Source organism: Erinaceus europaeus, chromosome 2 (assembly GCF_950295315.1).
Source record: "Erinaceus europaeus chromosome 2, mEriEur2.1, whole genome shotgun sequence".
Taxonomy (NCBI): Eukaryota; Metazoa; Chordata; class Mammalia; order Eulipotyphla; family Erinaceidae; genus Erinaceus; species Erinaceus europaeus.
The window spans coordinates 75,323,479-75,345,128 of NC_080163.1; the positions used below are offsets into that span (position 1 = coordinate 75,323,479).

The window sequence follows — 21,650 nt, forward strand, 5'->3', positions numbered from 1 at the left end:
GGCCCCAGCTCCCCACCTGCAACAATAAAACAAGAGCAACAAAAATAAACAAACATTAAAAAAAAAGAAAGAAAGAAAGAAGGGGGCCTTAGGTGTAAGCAGAATGGCTATGCAGAAGACTTCATACCTGAGGTTCCCAGATCTCAGGTTCAAGTTCCAGATTTAATCTTCACCACCAAAAGTCAGAGTTGAACAGGGAAGTGACAATTCAGGGGGGTCACTTCATAAGCGGTGAAGCAGGTCTGCAATTGTCTATCTTTCTCTCCCCTTCTCTGTCTTCCCCTCCTCTCTCCATTTCTCTCTGTCCTATCCAACAACGACGACATTAATAACTATAACAATAAAACAAGGGCAACAAAAGGGAATAAATAAAAATATTTTTAAAAAGATTCTTCAAGTTTGGGGGTGAGGTCAACAATGATCACAAATTGGAGGGGAGGCAGGGGGTTGTTGATGAGAACACCATCCGATTCCTCAAAAGCAATTACCAGATTGTGGGGAAGGAGCCCACTGTCTGGGAAGTCCAGGCTATTATTTCCATGAGAGTCTGAGCGGGTTGACCCCAAGTTCTCTCCTTCCTAAGGGGAAGAGACGTTAGGCAGGTCCCTCCTGACCTCATGAACTTATAGTGGATGGGCTTTTCCAGATGGACACCTTCCTGTATATGCTCCCTCATCCCTTTTGAACAAAGGCCATGAATTACTGTGTATGGCCAAGCTGAAACCCACCACAAATATCCTGGTTTTGCTCAAACTGCTCCCTTACCCTCTTCCCCTGAGGTGCTTATAATTTACCCTTAGAGAAAAAAGGCTACCTAGGCATGTGAGCTCATGACCAGACCTTATATGATAACTTTCCAGTTGTGATCAAATACTTGGTAGGTCAAGATAACTATGCATTGTATGCGGGTTAATCATTACCTCAACCTTCTCTCTGAACCAAGGGTATATCTATCTACCTGTTTGTATCCAATAAAGGAATTGTCCTAGAGGCTTCTCCCAGAGCTGGTTGTGTGAGCTTCTTTCCTCTCCACGCACATCACCCTCATCACCAGAGCCCCCCCCCCAGGGTCCCCAGGGCCCGCCCCGGTTTCCGCTACCAGTGGCCAGGGAGGTGGAGAACCTGGGACGACCCACATTAGATGCTAAAAGACCAGAAGACAATCTCTACAGAATTCTGAGTAAAAAATTATTCAATATACAAATATATATTCAAAGTACAACTATTTCTCCAGTCAAAAAAAAAGCCATTTTCAATTTTCAGTCTTGCAATGACAAAAATAAACAAACAAATAAAATTACTTCTTAAGCATTCTGTACTAGGCAGCTGCTAGGGGAATATGATTAGCTTAATAAAAATAAACCAGCAGAAAAGAAGTTCTAGAAAGAGAGATTCCAGCATGTAAGGGCAAGGGAAATTTAAGACATGAGCTTTGTGTCAGTCTTAAAAGTACAAATATGATAGAAAGTTTTAAGGGGAAAGATCTCCAACAAAATAAAACAGAAAGATGATGTGATGAGAATTTGGAGAAAAATATTACTAAGAATTTACATATACGTTGGTGACTTGGAAAAACATCAGTCCACCGTAAAGAGCAAATTCTAAAAGTGGTATTTTGTTAAACTTTAGACTAATTCACTTTGAGGTGTTGGTGACAAATTCATGAGAAAGATCAGTAAACATCTGAAAGCACAGATCTGGAACTCCTAAAAATGGTTCTACAGTAGCATGTAGCTCTAAGAGTCAGCAGGACCAGGTTTTAACATGTATCACTCTTATTCATAATTCCAGAATTCATCTCCTAGATATTTCCTGACACAAGTAAATACAAAAATATTTTTAATTTACACCAACTTTCCTCCTAGCGTAGAAGACTGAAAAAAAAGGCAGTCCTGTGCTTTGGTGTTTCTCCCTCCGTCTTCTCTCTCTGTATATAGAAAGAAAAAAAATGAAGCAAGGGAGACCGCTTGATGGTATTGCATATATAGGATACCCCAAGTTCATTCCCCCATAAAGCAAAACAAACAAGCAAACAAAAGCAATAAAAATAATGTATCTCAAAAAACTATAGTCCTTGGGTTTACAAGAAGTTTGCAAAATCCACTACATCTGTTTCTGTCATTTTGATGAGCTACAAGGCACAACTTAAATGAAATTTAAAAAAAAGATTCATCTGGGTTAGGTGCCACTTGACTGATGATGACACAGAAAATACGTATAGTCTTTGTACTGAGTAAAAGTTGAATAATATCAAGCAAAATGATAGTGGTTTAACTCTCTCATTTTATGAGGAAATGAAAGGGTTGATGGGCGGTTGCACACCGGGTTAAGCACACATAGTACAAAGCACAAGGACCCGGGCAAGAATCCCAGTTTGAGTCAACAGTTCCCCACCTGCAGGGGTGGTAGCTTCACAGGCAGTGAAGCAGGTCTGCAGGTGTCTATCTTTCTCTCCCCCTCCTCTGTCTTCCCCTCCTCTCTCCATCTCTCTCTGTCCTATCAAATAAAACAGAAAAATGGCCTCCAGAACCAAAGGATTTATAGTGCTGGCAATGAGTCACAATGATAACCCTGGAGGGAAAAACAAAAACCCTAAGACTAGAAGTTACTTGAAGCCAAGTTTACTCCAGAGGCAACATTATCTTCATAGCAACCATCTCTCCCATTGGTTGAAACAGAAAAGATTATTCCATTTTGGATACTTTCCCTATGATAACTGAATGCTGTCTTGACTGTATTATCATTAGAAAATATTACTTCCCACACAGAGTGGGTTGCATGTTAAAATGAAGCTCTTGTTAAACTAACTTCTATTAAAAATATCTCATTTCATTTCAGCTTTGCACTGTCTTTCTCAATATGATTAAAAAATTTTTATTTATAAAATGGAAATATTGACAAGCCCATAGGATAAGAGGGATACAATTACACACAATATGATTTTTTTTAAATGACAACTTTAACATTTAACTCACACAGAATAAGAAGTATGGTCTTCAGTTTCATACCCAATGGAGACCCCCAAAGAATTCACATCACACAAAAGGCTAAGCTGGGAGCTCAGCAGTCCAGACAGGACAAGGGATTCCCACAATGTGAACTGGACCACCTGCAGGTGGTCTCTGAAACACTGAAGTCAAGGAACAGAGAAGATAGTTCACCAGGAAGGATGTGTGCCCTGCCATGGGCACAGCTCAGGGTCAAACAAACCCTGGCACCACACGAGAGATGTTATTGGCACTTGGGTGAAGTTGCAGTGCTGTGGTGCCCATCTATCCTCTCTCACTCACTAACTCTATCTGAAATGGCTCAGAGCAATGACATCACTGACACATAAAGCCCAGGATCCAAAGAAAATAAAAAACGAAAACATTTGGCCAGTGGAGGGATAAAGCAAACTTTAAAATAAAAGATGCCATGAAAAAAAAAAAAATCAGTGGTTCAGGAGGTGGTACAGTGGATAAAGGACCAGCCTCTGAAAAGTGAGGTCCTGAGTTCAATCCCCAGCAGCACATGTATCAGAGTGATATCTAGATCTTACTCTCTGTCAATCTTCTTCATGAATAAATAAAATATTTTTTAAAAATCACATCACAGGGAGTCGGGTGGCAGTGCAGCGGGTTAAGCGCAGGTGGTGCCAAGCGCAAGGACTGATGTAAGGATCCTGGTTCGAGCCCCCAGCTCCCCACCTGCATGGGAGTCGCTTCACAAACGGTGAAGCAGGTCTGCAGGTGTCTTCCTCTCCTCTCTCCATTTCTCTCTGTCTTATCCAAAAACGACATCAATAACAATAACTACAACAATAAGAAAACAAGGGCAACAAAAGGGAATAAATAAATATAAAAAAAATCACAGGGACTCGGGCGGTAGCGCAGCGGGTTAAGTTCAGGTGGCGCAAAGCGCCAGGACCTTCCTAAGGATCCCGATTCCAGCCTTCGGCTCCCCACCTGTAGGGGAGTCGCTTCACAAGCAGTGGAGCAGGTCTGCAGGTGTCTTTCTCTCCCCCTCTCTGTCTTCCCCATCTCTCTCCATTTCTCTGTCCTACCCAACAATGATGACATCAATAACAACAACAATAAAATAACAAGGGCAACAAAGGGAGTAAATATTTTTAAAAATTCAAAAATCATATCACAATGAGCACAGTTCTCTTGGAGGCATTAGATAATTAAGGGGGGATAAGTTGTTTTTTTTTTAAATTCCCTTTTGTTGACCTTGTTTTATTGCTGAAACCTAAGATCCAACGAAGCAACAAGTCTAAGAACAGGGTCCAAACTCCACTATACATGTCCATACATATACACCCTCTGTTCCTCTAAACTTACACAGAAAAGTTACAGCTCCCTAAAACAGAAGACAAACAGAAATCTTAATAGATGGTGTCAGACACAATGTGGGTTTTCTTTTTCACAAAGAGTAAAGGGTACTCAAACAACATAACTCCATTCGGAAACAAAGTGTTTGTCTTACCTAGTCCTTTCTTTCCACCAATTAGTTCCTAGCAACGAGGATGGCTGTGGAAGACGTCACAATTCCCATTCAGACGATTACAAACAATTCTAGACACAGCACCCCCCACCTCTTCGTGACCAGAGACTGAAAATGATCTGTGGGGGGGGGGGGGGGGGCGCAGGTGGTGGCTCACCTGGCTAAGCACACGCACTACAGTGCACAAGGACCCAGGTTCAAGCCCCGGTCCCCACCTGCAGAGGGAAAGCTTTACAAGTGGTGAAGCAAGGCTGCAGGTGTCTCTCTGTCTCTCCTTTGCTGTCTCACCCTCCCCTCTCAAATTGTCTCTATCCAATAATAATAAAAAAATAAATAAAAGAGTACACTTTAAAAAGTGAGAATGAGCGCCCTCAAACAGAGTACAAGGAGAGGGGAAAGAGGGGGAGGGGAGGTAAGGGAGAGGGGAGAAGGTGAAGGCGGAGATCATGTCAAGTGAAATAAGTCAGAAACAGAAGAATGAATATGGGATGATCTCACATGCAGAAGTTGAAGAACATTGGAATAGAAAACACTAAGCAGACCCTGGACTGGAGTTCGCGTATTGCACGAAAAGACCCTGGAGTGGGTGGGTGGCTGGGTTTAGAGTTCAGGTCCTGGAACTGGAACATGATGGCAGAGGACCTAGCGGGGGTTGTATTATGTGGAAAACTGATAAATGTTATACATATACAAACTACTGTATTGGGAGTTGGGCGGTAGTGCAGAGGGTTAAGCGCAGGTGGTGCAAAGCCCAAGGACCAGAGTAAAGATCCCGGTTCAAGCCCCCCACCCCCTGCAGGGGAGTCACTTCACAGGTGGTGAAGCAGGTGTCTTTCTCTCCACCTCTCTCCATTTCTCTCTGTCCTATCCAACAACAATGACATCAATAACAACAATAATAACTACAACAATAATAAAAAAACAAGGGCAACAAAAGGGAAAATAAATATTTTTTAAAAACCAACCAACCAACAAACTATTGTATTTACTGGCGATTGCGAAACATTAATCCCCCAATAAAGGGGGAAAAAAGTTAAAAGGGAGAGAATGAGAAAGGAAAGAAAGGAAAAGAGGGGAGGGAAAAGGAGAAGGGGGAAGGGAGAGAGGGGAGGGGACTGGGGGAAGGAAAGGGGAGCGAGAGAGGGCCGGCAGGTGTTTCTCTGACATCAGAATGGGATAGAGGGTGCGGCCAGCATTCCCTGGGAGTCCTGGACACACAGCAGAGGCCGTGCCCGCGTCCCTGGACCGCAGCATCCCAAGCAGCGGGCGGGGTGAGGTTCCCCGAGTTCCTAGAAACGGGGCGACGCCACTGGATCCCCGCAGCCGCCCCTCCACCCCCGACCCCAGTGCCGGGCTTTCCGAACTGTCCAGGCCGAGCTCAAGGATGAGACATCTCTTCAGTCTCCGCCACTGGCAACCAGACATAGGTCTCACCCTCTGCTTAGGGTAAAGGATGAGCTTTTTCAAGCCACGTACCCACCTCTTCTGAGCCTTCTCCGCCATGGTTTAGTCTCGGTCTCCCACTAACAGCTTAGATCGAGAGCCGCCTAGATCGACAGTACCGCCTGAGCCGAGCGATGATTCTACAGGCGACTAGAGATCCTGACTGGATTGGGAGGGGGCGGGGCCTTTCGGAGACCTGCCGGTGGGGGGCGGAGTCGGTGGGAGGAGCACCTGCTGCCTGCAGTTCCCGGGTGCGCGGGGTAGAGACAGGTGGCGTGCTTAGTCCGCGGCTCAGTATAGCGAGTGGGATGCAAGAAAACCCCTTAGCACTTTTCAGTAGGGATTGCAGCTGGAAGGAATTACGTTAAGTGAAATATGCCAAAGGGAGAAAGACAAATAACATAATCTGACTCACAGGTGTGAGCTAAATCAAGGGAAAATACAAGGTGAAACATTAACAAACTGAAAAAAATCTTTAATAAATGGTCCATTTTATCAGATCCAAGAACTCCAAAGAGAGGAGGACGGACGGGGGCACTGAAAGGACGTGAGGCCCCGGAATGCTATAGTGGCGGAAGATGATAACTTGGTGATGGGTAAAGTGTGCTGACACCTTGAGGAGACGTCCTCTATGACAACAGTCAGCAATCTGGTAAATAAATATTTCATCAATAAAGTGATCTTAAAAAGAGTTATGCTGGGAGTCGGGAGGTAGCGCAGCGGGTTAAGCGCAGGTGGCGCAAAGCTCAAGGACTGGCATAAGGATCCTGGTTCAAGCCCCCAGCTCCCCACCTTCAGAGGAGTCGCTTCACAGGCAGTGAAGCAGGTGTGCAGGTGTCTTTCTATTCCCCTCTCTGTCTTCCCCTCCTTTCTCCATTTCTCTCTGTCCTATCCAACAATGATGACGTGAATTACAACAATAATAACTACAACAATAAAACAACAAGGGCAACAAAAGGGAATAAATAAATATTTTTAAAAAAGAGTTATGCTTTACCCCTTAATACAAAAAAAATAATAAAACTGTAACCTCATTATATGATTCTTCCATTGATATTAATGACTAGGCCCTGCAGAAGTTTTCTCACCAAGGGAGATGGAACACACAGAACTTGTATACTAGAGATGCCCAGGGTCAACAACAACCAGGTCTGACTGGTCTTCTGGTCCAAATGGAGATAAAAGTAAAAGGAAGAGAGTTTCTCATCGTTAAACTTTTTAAAATCAATTTACCGATGGTTTACAGTACATGCAAGTTTTAGGAATACAGCTTAACATTTCTGCATATGCTTAAGTGTCACCAAACACATCACCAGAATTGTAGTGTCATTATTAGATTGAACACTGCTAACTCTTTCCTCCAACCCTTATACCCCTTCAGCTCAAGTAACCACACCATCACTTTCTGTTTTTGTTGTCTGCAGGGTGTCACCACACCAGGTTGATTTTTTTCAAATGGGGGGAAGGGAAGCACCAGAGCAACTAAACTTTCTTCAGTTATGAGGAAGGCAGGCAGAACTTGAACCTGGGTTGTGCAACCATCATTTTTTAGCAGAGTCCAAGAGTTATTGTTATGATGAGTTTGTTTGCTTTGGTTATTTATAGTCTACATGTGAGTAAATCCATCTGGTAATTGACTTTCTAAGTTATTTCATGTAGCACAATCACCTCAAGTTCAATTCATGTTGTTAAAGAGGACAAAATTCCATCTGATTTAACCTAAATATTTAATGAGACAATCAGAGCATCATCCCAGCACATGAAATGTTGGTGACTGATCTCAAGACTTCGTGCCTCCAAGACAAATGCTCCAGCTACTCTGCCACTTCCCAGACTGCAAGATTTCATCTTTAGTAGAACAGTAGTAGACCACTGAGCAAATATACATTTCTTTTTTTTCACTCACTTCTGACTGGGCACCTAAGTTATCATGTTATGGTTATTGCAAATAAGGATACTGTGAAAAGGTACTCTTTGAATGTTCCCCATCACACTTCTGCTTCCTCAAACCCTTAACTTTAACAAGTACGTACACATAGTACGTGCCCATACTACTATTTGTGCTGGGGATTCAACAATAAACAAAATAGAAAGACTCTGGTGTGGGTGTGTGTGTGGGGGGAGAATACAAGTCCAAAAAGGATGACAGAGGACCTAGGGGTTATATTGTTATATGGAAAACTGGGAAATGTCATGCATGTACAAACTATTGCATTTACTGTTGAATGTCAAACATTAATTTCCCAATAAAGAAATAAAAAAATAGAGTCTCTCCCTTATAGAACTCACAGTGACCAATAATAATCAAGAGATAAATACAGAAGTAGTGGTATAAGGCCAGGAGGTAGTATGCCTAGTTGAGAGCACATGTTCCAATGCACAAGGACCAAGTTCAAGCCCCCAGGCCCCACCTGTTGGGGTTGGGGGGGAGAAGCTTCAAAAGTGGTAAAGCAATGCTGTAGGTCTCTTTACCTCTCCCTCTTTTTCTCCCTCCCACTCTGTCTATCCACCCTTCTCTCTGAATGTCTGTCAAATAAAAAGAAAAAAGAAAAAAAGAACTAGTAGTATGACCCAGGAGAGATGACACAGTGGATAAGGCATTGGACTGTCAAGCATGAGGTCCTAAGTTTGACCCCTGGCATTGCATGTGCCAGACTGATGTGCTGGTTCTCATTCTCTCTCGCTCTTGTTATTAAATAAACATTTTTTTTTGAGTTGAATAATAAGTATGATGGGAGAAAAGTATTAAGAGACAATGGTGGTTGACGGGAGGGTTTTTTTTTTCTTTGATAACCCAACTCTCTTCACTCTCACCTCCTAATTCTGCCTCCTGAGTCTAGTGAATTTTCTGACCACAACTGGAAATTGAAATGTTTTCTTCACGTAGTGAAGAAAATATAACAGTCTGATGACTGGAAAGGCAAATAATGTGGTATTATAAACAAAACTAGGACTTTGGAAAGCAATGTTTTTAGTACATGCTGCTGTTGAATAAAATGAATCCAAAATGCGTTTGGGTTTCTATAGTACGACTTCTTTTATCGGAAAAACCAACATTTATACAGCTTATCACCGATGCTCTTGTTTGCTTGCTGCCAAACCAGGCCTTCCCTAAACTATATAAAAAAGATTAGAGATAGTCCAGTTGTAGTTTCTTCTGAAGGAAGGTACTGGCTGCAACACTCCAGAAAGGAAAGCATATTTTGTTCCAGTGCATAATGGACTGGCATCAGGTGTTCTTCCTCCATCCTGTATCATTTTATCAAGGGGCTGCTTTTCCTTTTGCACTTCTATTTAATTATCTCTGTATTATGGATTCATTTTCCATCCATGCCAGGTAGGATTGATAGTTAATTTTTGCTCTTACATTTATGAGTGTAACAGTAGGTTAGGAAGCATGGACTAGAATGCAAATGTGAAGATTAAATATTAAATTGCACAGGTTGTTTTTAAATGATATTGTTACTGGTTCTTGATTACATAATGACTCAGAGGTTAACAGATTCATATTATATGGGGGAAGAGTGAAAATAAACTGGAGATGGACATATATATAGAGAGAGATAGATAGATGTATCTTTATGGTTTTTCAGAGGAATAAAGTCAACAAATTTGTTAGGTAAGCTATATTTCAATGCAAAACTTAAAAATTATTGTCACTAGAGATTTGATAATTTCATTGACTTTTGTTGTTGCTGCTGAGACTTTGCCACTGTGGGCTGAGTTTTTCAGATAGAAAGAGGCAGAAAGACTGGAAGAGAAAACATTAAAGCTTTACCATGAACTATAGTGGTTATCATGGGGGGAGGCACAGAACTTTGGGCATGGGTATGATGTGGAACTATACCCCTATTATTTTATAATCTTATAAGTCACTATTAAGTCATTAATGAAATAAAAAGCAAAGCTAACATGGTGGGGCCAGGCTCTAACTTGGAATGTTTTCATAACAAAGTATGCACCCTCCCAAGTGAGCTATTTTGCTGGTCTTATAATTTATTTATGTAGTCATTATCCAGCTTTCACTGTTCTGTGTTGACTTTTTTTTCCAGAGAGAGAGAGAGGGAGAGAAAGAGATGAAACTTTACCATTGCACAGACATTTCCTCCAGTGTGATGGGGGCCAGACTTGAACCTAGGTTGTACACATGACAAAGCAAATGCACTAGCCAATGGAGCTATTTCACTGACCCTGAAATTATGACTTTTTACAAAATGTGGTATCTAAAATAAAATCTAACTGTACTGTACTGTTGGATTCCTCGGGGGAAAGAGCCAGTCCGGCTCCCACTTCACTGTCTTGACCTGTTGGCCACCAGAGCCTAGACAGAAAGTGGGGAATATCAGGCCAGCAGCAGCAGAGGTGAGTTCGCTGAGGGGTCTTCCCAGCATACTGTGGCAGCAGATGATACAACAAACCTCCTCTTTTGGGGTGTCTCTCTCCCTCTCCGGCAGGGTGGCCTCCAGGGGAAAGGTAACGGGCTGGTTCTTTCTTGCTCACGACAGGGGTGACACGAAGTAAAAGACACCAGGGGACTCTTAGCGTGAATCTAGAATCTGAGTCCTTTGAATCCCAGAATCCTAGAGTCCATTTATCAGCAAAATTGACATGAGTTAAATAGAAAAGCAATGGAGGTAATTATTGTTGAAATATGACAGAAATTACAGGTTTCTTAACAGTCAGCATGCCCCTAAGGTAGGGGGCTGGTATGACAGGAATTGATGAGATACAAAACAGTTATTCTCCATGACACAAGCAACTTAATTATCCAAAGGTATTTGAGAGAAGCATAGGGGTTAAACTCGTAGGGTGAGACAGAGAGAAGATGAATATCAAAAGGCCATATAGTTTGGAATTTCTCTTGTCTGGGGTCTGAGGTGTGTAATGAAGTGTGTGATAAGGTGTGTTCTTCTGTGATCAGAAGGTGACTTTGAATGAGTGAATCTGCGGCCATGTGGCCTGCAGTTAATGGAGGGAAGTACTGTGGTATCTGTGGGCCTGAGAGTCAAGAAGGAAAGAACCAAGTCTGAGTTTCCCCCCTTATGCTCACCTCGGTTAAGAGAGACTTACCAAGAGGTTATCTTCTCAGACCTCCATCCAAAGATGGGGGTGGTTCTCCCTAAGCTCTATCAGGCTTACACATGTTCCCAACACTCCTCAGGGTACCGTGGAGGAGCACGGAACCTTTTATTGTCTTAGTTACAAGTTTATAAAGGGGTAGCTGTGCAGGGGAAGTAGCCAAGCTGGCCAATGAGACCAATATCCCCTTATAAGAGAAAAGAGAACAAAGCAATGAGAAGGTATGATTGGTGATGCAGGAACGGGGAAATAGAAATTTACAGAAGGCGAAGCCCACCAGAGGGAGGAGGAGTGGGGTGATGCTGCGAGACTAACAGGAAGGTTGGAATTCCCCGAGTACTCTGGCCATATCTTACTCGACCACAAGGCTGGCATGCCAAGGGGAGTCTGATAAATGAGCTTCCGGGGTGTGTGTGTGTGTGTGTGTGTGTGTGTGTGTGTGTGTGAACCATCCATGCTCAAACACGCATTAGACCCACACTGTATGGTCAATAATGCCAAGTGTGATTAAGTGATGACAAATTATCACATCTTTGTTGGTTGGTGCCTCAATGTCCTTCCCTTCCCTTTCAGGAGACAACTATTTGTAAGAAAGAAAAACATGAATGGGATAGGTAACATAATGGTTGTGTCTATAGACTCTCATGCCTGAGTCTCCAAAGTCCCGAGTTCAATCCCCTGAGCTGAGCAGTGTTCTGGAGGGGGAAAAAAGAAGAAAAGAAAGGTAGAAAAAAAAATTTTTTTTTGTCACCAGGAAAGGATCACAAACTATAAGGCAAAATAAACACAAAAATAAGGAAAATTCTCACAGGGTTAAGATTGCTGGCTTTAGCATCAGCCTGGTGAGATTTTGATCCCCATCTCACTGAATGTCTTTGTGTGTATGAATAAATCGTTAGGTTTATCTATGAAATGGGAATAATAATGTCTATCTCCTGGGAGTATTTTAAGGCTTAACTAAAGATATTTCTCATAAAAGGATCATTAGCATAATGCTTAGAATGAAAGGAGCACTCAGCCCATCACACATCCTACATTGTAAATGTATGACATTTTAATGTTTACAAATTCCCAAGGCAGTTGACTCTACATAGGGAGTTGCTTCCAGCTTTCTTTTTATTATGTAAGGAGTAATTGCTCCTGAAGGGAAGTCTCAGACCAGTAGTAGTGTTTGTGGGGAGGGATCATCCCAAGCACAGGTTCAGAAGAAAACACAGAAATGGCCCAGGGTATGTGTATTAGAGACTCTTGCACTGAGGTGCCTAGAAGTCCCCCTCACTCCAGAAAAAATTCTCGCCAACTGGGTGTGTTTTTGTCACAGAACCCAGATATATGCCTGGAAAGTGATTTTTTTTCTCTTTCATGTATCTGTCCCTGACCTTTTCTCTTTTATGTACATGACCTTTCTGTTAAGAATTATTAATTTGGGTTATGTGGAAAACTGAGAAATGTTATGCATGTACAAACTATTATATTTACTGGTGACTATAAAACATTAATCTCCCAATAAAGAAAAAAATGTAAAAGAATATAGATGATAGATAGATACAGGAATAATAGTTAATCCATATTTGTGACCTTGGAGGAACTACTATAGTTTCCAGAGGAGGGGATGGGGACACTGAATACTCGTGGTAGGAACAGTGTGGAATCAATATCAAATCACTAATAAAAAAAAATATATATATATATATATATATATATATATATACACATCATTTAAGGAAAAGGAATTTTTTTGGGTGAGGTATTCATATATGCTTTCTTGAAAATTTCATATTTATGAGTGTTAGTTTTATTCTATAACTATATATAAATATTCAATAAATATAGTTAAACATGCTAAAAAAAGAATTATTAATTTGGGGCTGATGAAATAGCTCATTTGGATAATGTACTGCTTTGCCACGTACATGACCCAGGTTCAAGCCTGATCCCCGCTGCCTTGAAGGAAGCTTTGGTACTGTGGCTTTTTTTTCTTTTCTTTTTTCTCTTTGTCTCTCTAAAAATGAGAGAGGGGGTAGAGGAAGGGAATTACTAATTTGGCACTCTTTTTTTTTTTTTTAAAGACACCTGCAGACCTGCTTCACCACCAGTGAAGTGACTCCCCTGCAGGTGGGAAGCTGGGGGCTCAAACCAGGATCCTTATGCCGATCGTTGGGCTTTGTGCTACCACCCAACTCCCTCATTAATAAATCTCTTTTTTTAGGTACATGTTTTTTATTTAAAAAATATTTATTTATTCCCTTTTTGTTTTACTATTGTAGTTATTATTGTTGTCTGTCTTCACTGTTGGATAGGACAGAGAGTAATGGAGAGAGGAGGGGAAGGCAGAGAGGAGGAAAGAGAGACACCTGCAAACCTGCTTCACTGCCTGTGAAGCAACTCTTCTGCAGGTGGGGAGCTGAGGGCTGGAAATGGGATTCTTATGCAGGTCCTTGCACTTTGTGCCACGTGGGCTTAACCCGCTGTGCTACTGCCCTCCCTCATTAATAAATCTTTAAAAGCAAAAATCTTTTTAGCAAGTAAAATAAAAGAAAGCAAGCACTGCAATGTGCTACTATACAATATTGGTATATTGGTCCCAGGAGTGGAGTAAGAAAAAATACATGTTTTTTTTAACTTCTTGGTTTAAAAAACATTCCCTCATAAAGGAGTGTGGGGTCCCACCAGCTCTGTATACCGTATCAACTTAGGGGCTCAGTAATAATTCTAAAACTCCATAGCTTTCAGTTGTACCAGTAAGCTAGAAATCTGTGCTAATATTTTTACTGTTAAATAATTGCACTATTAAAAATAACAACTGTCAGAACTATGAAATTTTAGTGATCAAGTGTTCTGGATTAAAAAAAAAACAACCTCATAATGGGGCCCACAAGACACTGGAGGGCACCCTCCACTGGAGGGCACCTGCTTTTGGCACTCATTTTTAAAACAAATCTATATACCATGGAAAGTAAAATCAAACTCATATAATGTAAAATACAGACCTCTGCAAATTTTCAGGGCAACTACCACCAACTTGGAGAGAGGTAAGTGCTCTTCACTGATGTGGGTGTTTTATAATGCCAACAACATATTGGGAGAGATAACAGAATGGTTATGCAAATGAGTTTCATGCCTGAGGCTCCAAGGCCCCAAGCTTAATCCTCTGAACCACCAGAAACCAGAGATGAGCAGTGCTCTGGTTAAAAAGAAATGTTTTAATTCACGAGTTATATATATATAGTTTTAAAAAAAACACCTCTCCCCCAAGGCAGTAATTTAAGATTTTCTTTCTTTTTTTCCTTTTATTTATTTATTCCCTTTTGTTGTCCTTGTTGTTTTATTGTTGTAGTTACGATTGATGTCGTTGTTGTTGGATAGGACAGAGAGAAATTGAGAGAGGCGGGGAAGACAGAGAGGAGAAAAGACACGTGCAGACCTACTTCACCGCCTGTGAAGCGACTCCTGGGGGCTCTAACCGGGATCCTTATGCTGGTCCTTGTGCTTTGCGACACGTTCGCGCTGCGCTACCGCCCGACTCCCAATTTACAATTTTCAAGTGGACTCCAGCTCTTTCTCCTGTGATTTTTAAAAAATATATATTTATTTCCTTTTTGTTGCCTTTGTTGTTTTTATTGCTGTTGATGTCATCTTTGTTGGATAGGAGAGAAATGGAGAGGAGGGGAAGACAGAGAGGGGGAGAGGAAAAGAGACACCTTAAGACTTGCTTTACTGCCTGTGAAGCGACTCCCCTGCAGGTGGGGAGCCGGTGCTCGAACAGGGATCCTTATGCCGGTCCTTGGTTTTGCGCCACGTGCGCTTAACTAGCTGTACTATCGCCTAACTCCCTCTCCTGTGATTCTTTCAGAGGAATTTCTTTAGGTGTTATATGGGGTTTGCCTTGATTGAGTGACCCAGAATGACATCTGAGATGATTTATTTATCAAATATTCTAAATAATCTCATGGCTGTCCTTTGTCCCTCAGGTACCTCTTTCTCCTGACTGGAGGAGGTATGTTGGCCTTGGCTGCTATGGGTTCCTTCGCTGTGCTCATCTTCATCCCTGCTCTGTCTGCTGTGATTCTGATCTCTTCACTCAACCCACAGGAAGTCCACAGATGGACTTTCTTCATTCAGATGAGCTGGCAGACACTATGTCATCTGGGGTTGCACTATACTGAGTATTACCTGCAAGTACCACCTTCTGCAAGGTAAAGCAGTCCACCTATTTCGTTATACAGAGCTAAGGTTTGCTTGTAGCATGGTGGTCAGTAGAAAGCATCTGGATGTTCAATTTAAATCTAAAAATTTCCACACTGGAGAATATATATGAGTACGGCCTTCAGCAAGTCCCTTAATCTTGCTCACTTTGAATTTCTTTTTCTGAAAAACAGAAGAGCAAGTAGGAGAACAATATTTCTCTCTTAATGTTAGAGGTAATGAATATAAAGATACTTACTTTACTAATAGTCACATACATGGTGTGTGGCACTTAGTTGTAATTATTATTGTGGCTGAGAGATGGTTGAACTAGAAGCTCCAGAACCTATAGGAGAAAGCTGCCTGGAAGTGACTAATATAATTTGCTCACCTCAGTGTGAGGGTGAGTGGTTTAGACAAAAGTCAGCAGCCTCCCATCTTCAGTAGGGCTACTTCCCACACCTACTGCTATACAAGTTTTACTTTCATTTAGACTCAGCTATTTCATCCATCATGCACCCTTCCCCAAAGAACAGTCACCAAATTTAGGGGAAAAAAATTACTGAGATGATTAAGATTGAGGGGAAAAGTAGGTATCTCTGCTATGTTGAAGCTCACCGTTCTAGATCCTTCTGTGATCACAATTGGCATGTTCCAAGGTTACCCAGAGAACAGGGATTGTGACCTGTTGAGGTGGGGAGGGAGGACGGGTGCGTATGCCACCTATCTGATTCTAACTTGCCACTGGCTCACCATATACCATTCCTCTGCTACCACCAGAGTCCTTTTCTTTATTCTGACTCCTCACCAAAAGCTTCAGGGCTTGCTTCTCTGAAGAAAAGTCAAGATGGCAGAGGGAATACTGACTGGGAGGAGGGGAATTCAGATTTTAGTAGGAAACTGAGACCTCATGGAGTTAGCCTGAGCTGAAATAGGAAGATAATTCTAGTTTGCTTTTGTCATAACAAAGTACCACAGACTAGGTGCCTTAACCAACAGAAATATATTTCCTTTTGTAGCTGGAAATCCAAGATCAAGGTGTTCTATTGAACTCTTAATGGTTTCTCCCTCCCCTTCCCTTCTCTTTCTTTCCTTTCTCTCTCTTCCTTCCTTCCTTTTTTTTTTCCCCCTCTTCCTGTGCCTTCACATGGTCTTCATTGTGCCTGTGTCCTAAACTACTTTTTTTTTTAAAAAGAAAAGGACACCAGGCCAGAGAGGCAGCATAATAGTTATGCAAAAAAGTTTCAAGCTGGAGACTCCAAGCTCTCTGACACCACATTAAACTAGATCTAGCAACACTCTAAAGTTCTCTCTATTTTTTCTCTCTCTCTCACCCTCTCTCCCTATCTTTCTCTATATCTCTCTCATAAAAATAAAATACTTTTTTTAAACAAAGGCACCATTCATGTTCATAAACGGAATGCAGAGAATTGAAACACACATGAATGTGCAAAAAAAAAAAAAAGGTAGCTGTCTTGTCTCAACTATAAAGATTAACCTTGGGGACACAGAAATTTGGCAGTGGTTATGGTGTAGGACTATACCACCGTAATCTTGTAAACTATTATTAAAATCACTGAAAAGAAAAAGGACACCAGTCAGGGGCAGGGAGATATCTAAGCATTAAAGCACAGGATTTGCATTCCTGAGACCCCAAAAGCCAAGGTCCAACACTAGTCAATACCATATGCCAGAGGTAAACAGTGCTCTGGTATCTCATTCTCTCCCTCATAAAAATAAATGCACTTGTTTCAAATCTTTTCTTTAAGGAAATAAGCCATACTTTATTAAGAATCATACTAATGACCTCTGTTTTTGATAATAAATTGCTTTACTTTCTCTTGTTATATGTATTCCATATGACACTTGGCTAGTTAAAATTCTTTTTGCTTAACAAAAATAATCACATGGGGTGGGGAAGATAGCATAATGGTTATGTATTATGCTTTCCTGCCTGAGGTTCAAAAGCCCCATGTTCAGTTCCTAATACCACCAGAAGCCACAACTGGATAGTACTGATTAAAAAAAAAAGGGGGGGTGTTTGGTTAAGCGCACATGACCCGAAGCACAAAGACTGGCATTAAGGATCCCGGTTCAAGCCCCCGGCTCCTCACTTTCAGGGGGTCGCTTTACAAGAGGTGAAGCAGGTCTGCAGGTGTCTATCTTTCTCTCCTCTCTGTCTTTACCTCTTCTCTCGATTTCTCTTTGTCCTATCCAACAACAGTGACATCAATAACAACAATAATAATAACCACAGCAAGGGCAACAGAAGGGAGAAAAAAGCCTCCAGGAGCAGTGGATTCGTGGTGCAGGCATCGAGCCCCAGCAATAACCCTGGAGGCAATAAATAAATAAATCAGATACTGAAAATGACTAGTGATAAGTTTCTGACAAAACATTAATTGTATCGCTATGTAGGAAAAAAATGGCAGCACAGATTAATAGTACAAAATTCATGTATTGGGCTAAGCATGTTTCTCTACAGATGTAACAGATTCAGGAACACAAAATTTCTAAATGTATACTTAAAATAAATATAGTGACCTCATTTTTAGCTTACTTCTCTCTTTAAAAATCCCATTCTTAATATATCGAGAGACTGGAGGTTGCATTACAGTAGAGGAATTACATACGTGGCCTGGGCCGTCAGTCCATAACATCATGTGAGTCTACAGGTGCATTTGGAGGTTACTTTTCTTACAGGTATGAAAAGTCAAATGAGGGAGAGAATTGTCCTCACACTTGTCAGACACAGAGAGAAGTAGCAGCAAATTGAAAACAGTGCTGTATCTCCCCCACAGGACAGCTTTCTTGGTTGTGGAGTTTGTCATTGTCATTTCCATTAATTCTTCTCCACAACAGCCTTCCAGCGGGATCTTCTCTTACACCAAAATAAGGAAGCAGGAGCAGTTTAGCTGGTGGATTAAGAACATATTTTGAATAACAAATTGCTGATGACTCAGTGCACACACTGAACCTGTAGCTTACTTAACTTTCCATCTATCAGTACAAATCCCATGGAATGGACAGAACACTGGGAGCTGGTTCTCACTGAACTTATCAGCTTCCTATAATTTGTGTGTGTGTGTGTGTGTGTGCCTCCAGGGCTATCGCTGGGTTTTCGTGCTGACAGTACTAATCCACAGCTCCTGATGGCCACTTTTCCTATTTTATTGGCTAAGACAGAGAGAAATTGAGAGAGGAGAGGGGGATAGAGATGAACAAAGACAGTTGCAGACCTGCTTCACCGCTCGTGATGCGTCACCCTTGAGAATGTGGGTGGGGGAGGGGAGACTGGAACCCAGATCCTTGCACGGGTCTTTACTCTTCATACTATGTGCACTTAACCCGGTGCGCTACCGCTGGGCACCCTTCTATCCACCTGTTATCTCTTTACTATCAAGTTTTTGTCTCTTCATTGTACAACAAATTTATCTACTAATGAGAGAGAGAAGGGAGAGAAGAAAAACCAGAGCATCACTCTAGCACACATGATGCTGAGTATCAAACTAGGGAACTCATGCTTGAGAGGCCAATGCACTATCTACTGCACCACTTCCTAGGCCACTTTATTATTTGTTTCTTCCGTGACAGATTTCTTCCATGTCCTTAACACACATCTTTTTTATTTATTTATTTTCCCTTTTGTTGCCTTTGTTGTTTTTTTATTGTTGTTGTTATTGATGTCATCGTTGGATAGGACAGAGAGAAATGGAGAGAGGAGGGGAAGACAGAGAGGGGGAGAGAAAGATAGACACCTACAGACCTGCTTCACAGCTAGTGAAGCGACTCCCCTGCAGGTGGGGAGCTGGGGCTCGAACTGGCATCCTTAAACAGGTCCTTGTGCTTCATGCCACATGCGCTTAACCCACTGCACTACCACCTGACTCCCAACACACATCTTTTTAAGTCATTCTTGAAACTGTTGTGATTATTAGTCTAGGTCATGGCTTGGTAAGTAGATCACCACATTTACATGCATGAAGTCCAGAGCTCAATCCTTGGCATCAGTTATGCCAGATTAGTGCTCCACTAATAAATAAATATGTATTAACAGTTCAATGTCCTTCACAATGTTCATTGTCATTCTTTTGTTTGCCTCTCTAATGATTAATTCCTCCCAGCAAGAAAAATTGTTTGAAGTCACACAGCTAGAGAATAAACCTAGGCATTCTGGCTTAAGGTGTCTTCTAAAATACACTAAAAGTGTATTGGGGAAATGTTTAATGAGACAGCTGTGGTCTCAGGGATACAATTTCATATATCCCCCAAACATATGAAATCCCCAGCATACCTTGTCCACCCCTGAAGTGCTGTCTCCCTCCACCCTAGGGTATTATGCTCCCTTCCCCACTGGCATCCTTTCGAACTGCTGATACAAACCAACAGTTTAATAGACTCTCATTTACTTTTGCTTCTGCCTGAAGTGGCCTATGGTTTGAAATTAATCCAAGAGCTTTTGTGGGGGCACTGCTGGTCATAAGATTGGTCTTAATTGTTCTGAGCAACCCATTTGCTGTGGGATCATGTAGGAGGAACTAGAGTGAGATGATACAAATATGAAATGTTTTTACATTAAAAAAATATATCTTTCAGGTTCTGCATCACTCTCTCTTCTCTCATGCTCTTGACCCAGAGGGTTACATCCCTCTCTCTGGACATCTGTGAGGGGAAAGTAAAAGCAGCATCAGGAAGCCTCTGGAGCAGGAGCTCTTTGTCTGAACATCTGTGGAAGGCACTGCCCTTTTTCAGCTACTTGCTTTTTTTCCCTGCTCTCCTAGGAGGTCCTCTGTGTTCCTTCCAGAGATTTCAGACTCGTGTCCAACAGTGCAGCAATTTGTGTCCTAGGCATTCCTTCTGGACTCTGACCGGGAAGGGGCTCCAGATCCTGGGATTAGAGTGCTTAAAGATGGTCTTGAGAGATGTGTTGAGTACAGGAGCTGAACTGAACAACTGCCAACAACTTCAGTGCATCTATGTCACGTGGGGCACAGCCAGTTTCTTTAAACTCACATACTACTCCCACTGGCTCCTGGATGAATCCCTCCTCCATGCTGCAGGTTTTGGACCTGAGCTTGGTCAGTTCCCTGGTGAGGATGTATACACTCCTGACGGGGACATCTGGACACTGGAAACGACCCACAGAATTTCTGTGTTTGCAAGAAAGTGGAATCAAAGCACAGCTCGGTGGCTCAAGCGCCTCATATTCCAGCAGGTCAAGGAGTGGCCTCTGCTGCAGACATTTGCTTTCTCTGCCTGGTGGCATGGGCTCCACCCAGGGCAGGTATTTGGATTCCTCTGCTGGGCCATGATGGTACAGGCTGACTACCTGATTCACACCTTTGCCAATTTGTTTATCAGATCCCGGCTGATGAGGCTGATCTACAGAATTCTCGCATGGCTCCACACTCAGCTTATTACAGCCTATGTAATGCTGGCTGTGGAGTTCAGAAGCCTCTCCTTGCTCTGGCTGCTGTGTTATTCTTATAGTAGTGTCTTTCCTATAATATACTGCATTTTGCTTTTTCTACTAGCAAAGGGAAAGCTCAAATATAACTGACATCATCTTATACAACCATGAAACAGTGTTTTGAAAGTGCCAGATGATGCACTGATGATGCATGTTTGAACTTTTCCTTAAGACAGGTTTTATTTTTTTTCAGGTATTGGAAGATAGCTGATAACTCTCCCTAGAAATTAGTGTTTCTACTTTTTTTAAATTTATTTTTTTATTTAAGAAAGGATAAATTAACAAAACCATAGGACAGGAGGGGTACAGTTCCACACAATTCCCACCACCCAATCTCCATATCCCATCCCCTCCCCTGATAGCTTTCCCATTCTCTATCCCTCTGGGAGCATGGACACAGGGTTGTTGTGGGCTGCAGAAGGTGGAAGGTCTGGCTTCTATAATTGCTTCCCCGCTGAACATGGACGTTGACTGGTTGGTTCATACTCCCAGTCTGCCTCTCTCTTTCCCTAGTAGGGTGGGTCTCTGGGGACGTGGAGCTGTGTTTCTACTTTATCAAGCTATCAAACTGGTGCTGGGGATGTCTGAAAGGATGTAGAGCTTTGGTGTGAAGGCAACATTTATGTGAAACATGAGATGATTCAGTCCTCATGACAGGACCCCTTCCTGTCTTATGAAAACCCTTTACATCAGTCGGATGGTTTCATGACTGATTCTCTTCTCCCGCACTGAACCTTGATCACCCCTGGGCCCCAGTCTGAGAGTACGGTAGCTTTTGGGCATAACTATGCTGCTTTTGTCAGCATATGATTAAATCTACTTTTCTCACACTAATTCTTGCCTCTTGGTTAATTGGCCTTCTGAACTGTAACCAGTTTGAACTTTCTATTCAGGAACAAATTAATAAATGAAGTTGGCTAGTAAAATCTTTTACAGTATGATTTGGCTTCTAAATCATGATCACTAGTAATTTCTGTTCCTCTGA

General features: G+C 42.0%; 2 protein-coding genes and 1 long non-coding RNA gene across 3 annotated transcripts in view; 2 read left to right on the forward strand and 1 right to left on the reverse strand.

The window, feature by feature from the left end:
- The window catches only part of DCTN6 (dynactin subunit 6), a 29,347-nt gene extending 23,253 nt beyond the window's left edge, over nucleotides 1-6,094 (reverse strand). The window contains exon 1 of the mRNA XM_007532133.3: nucleotides 5,969-6,094. Within this exon, the coding sequence (XP_007532195.1) occupies nucleotides 5,969-5,991 (23 nt within the window). The 5' untranslated portion in view covers nucleotides 5,992-6,094. The remainder of the gene's footprint in view (nucleotides 1-5,968) is intronic.
- Nucleotides 5,461-8,026, forward strand: LOC132535820 (uncharacterized). The gene is made up of 4 exons (XR_009547550.1): nucleotides 5,461-5,960; nucleotides 6,431-6,583; nucleotides 6,999-7,115; nucleotides 7,591-8,026. It is a non-coding gene; the product is annotated as an uncharacterized LOC132535820 (long non-coding RNA).
- A 1,123-nt stretch (nucleotides 8,027-9,149) lies between these two features.
- Nucleotides 9,150-20,755, forward strand: MBOAT4 (membrane bound O-acyltransferase domain containing 4). The gene is made up of 3 exons (XM_007532144.1): nucleotides 9,150-9,268; nucleotides 14,982-15,206; nucleotides 19,792-20,755. Exons 1-3 carry the CDS (start codon nucleotides 9,150-9,152, stop codon nucleotides 20,753-20,755), a joined length of 1,308 nt encoding a protein of 435 aa, XP_007532206.1.
- The last annotated feature ends 895 nt before the right edge of the window (nucleotides 20,756-21,650 follow it).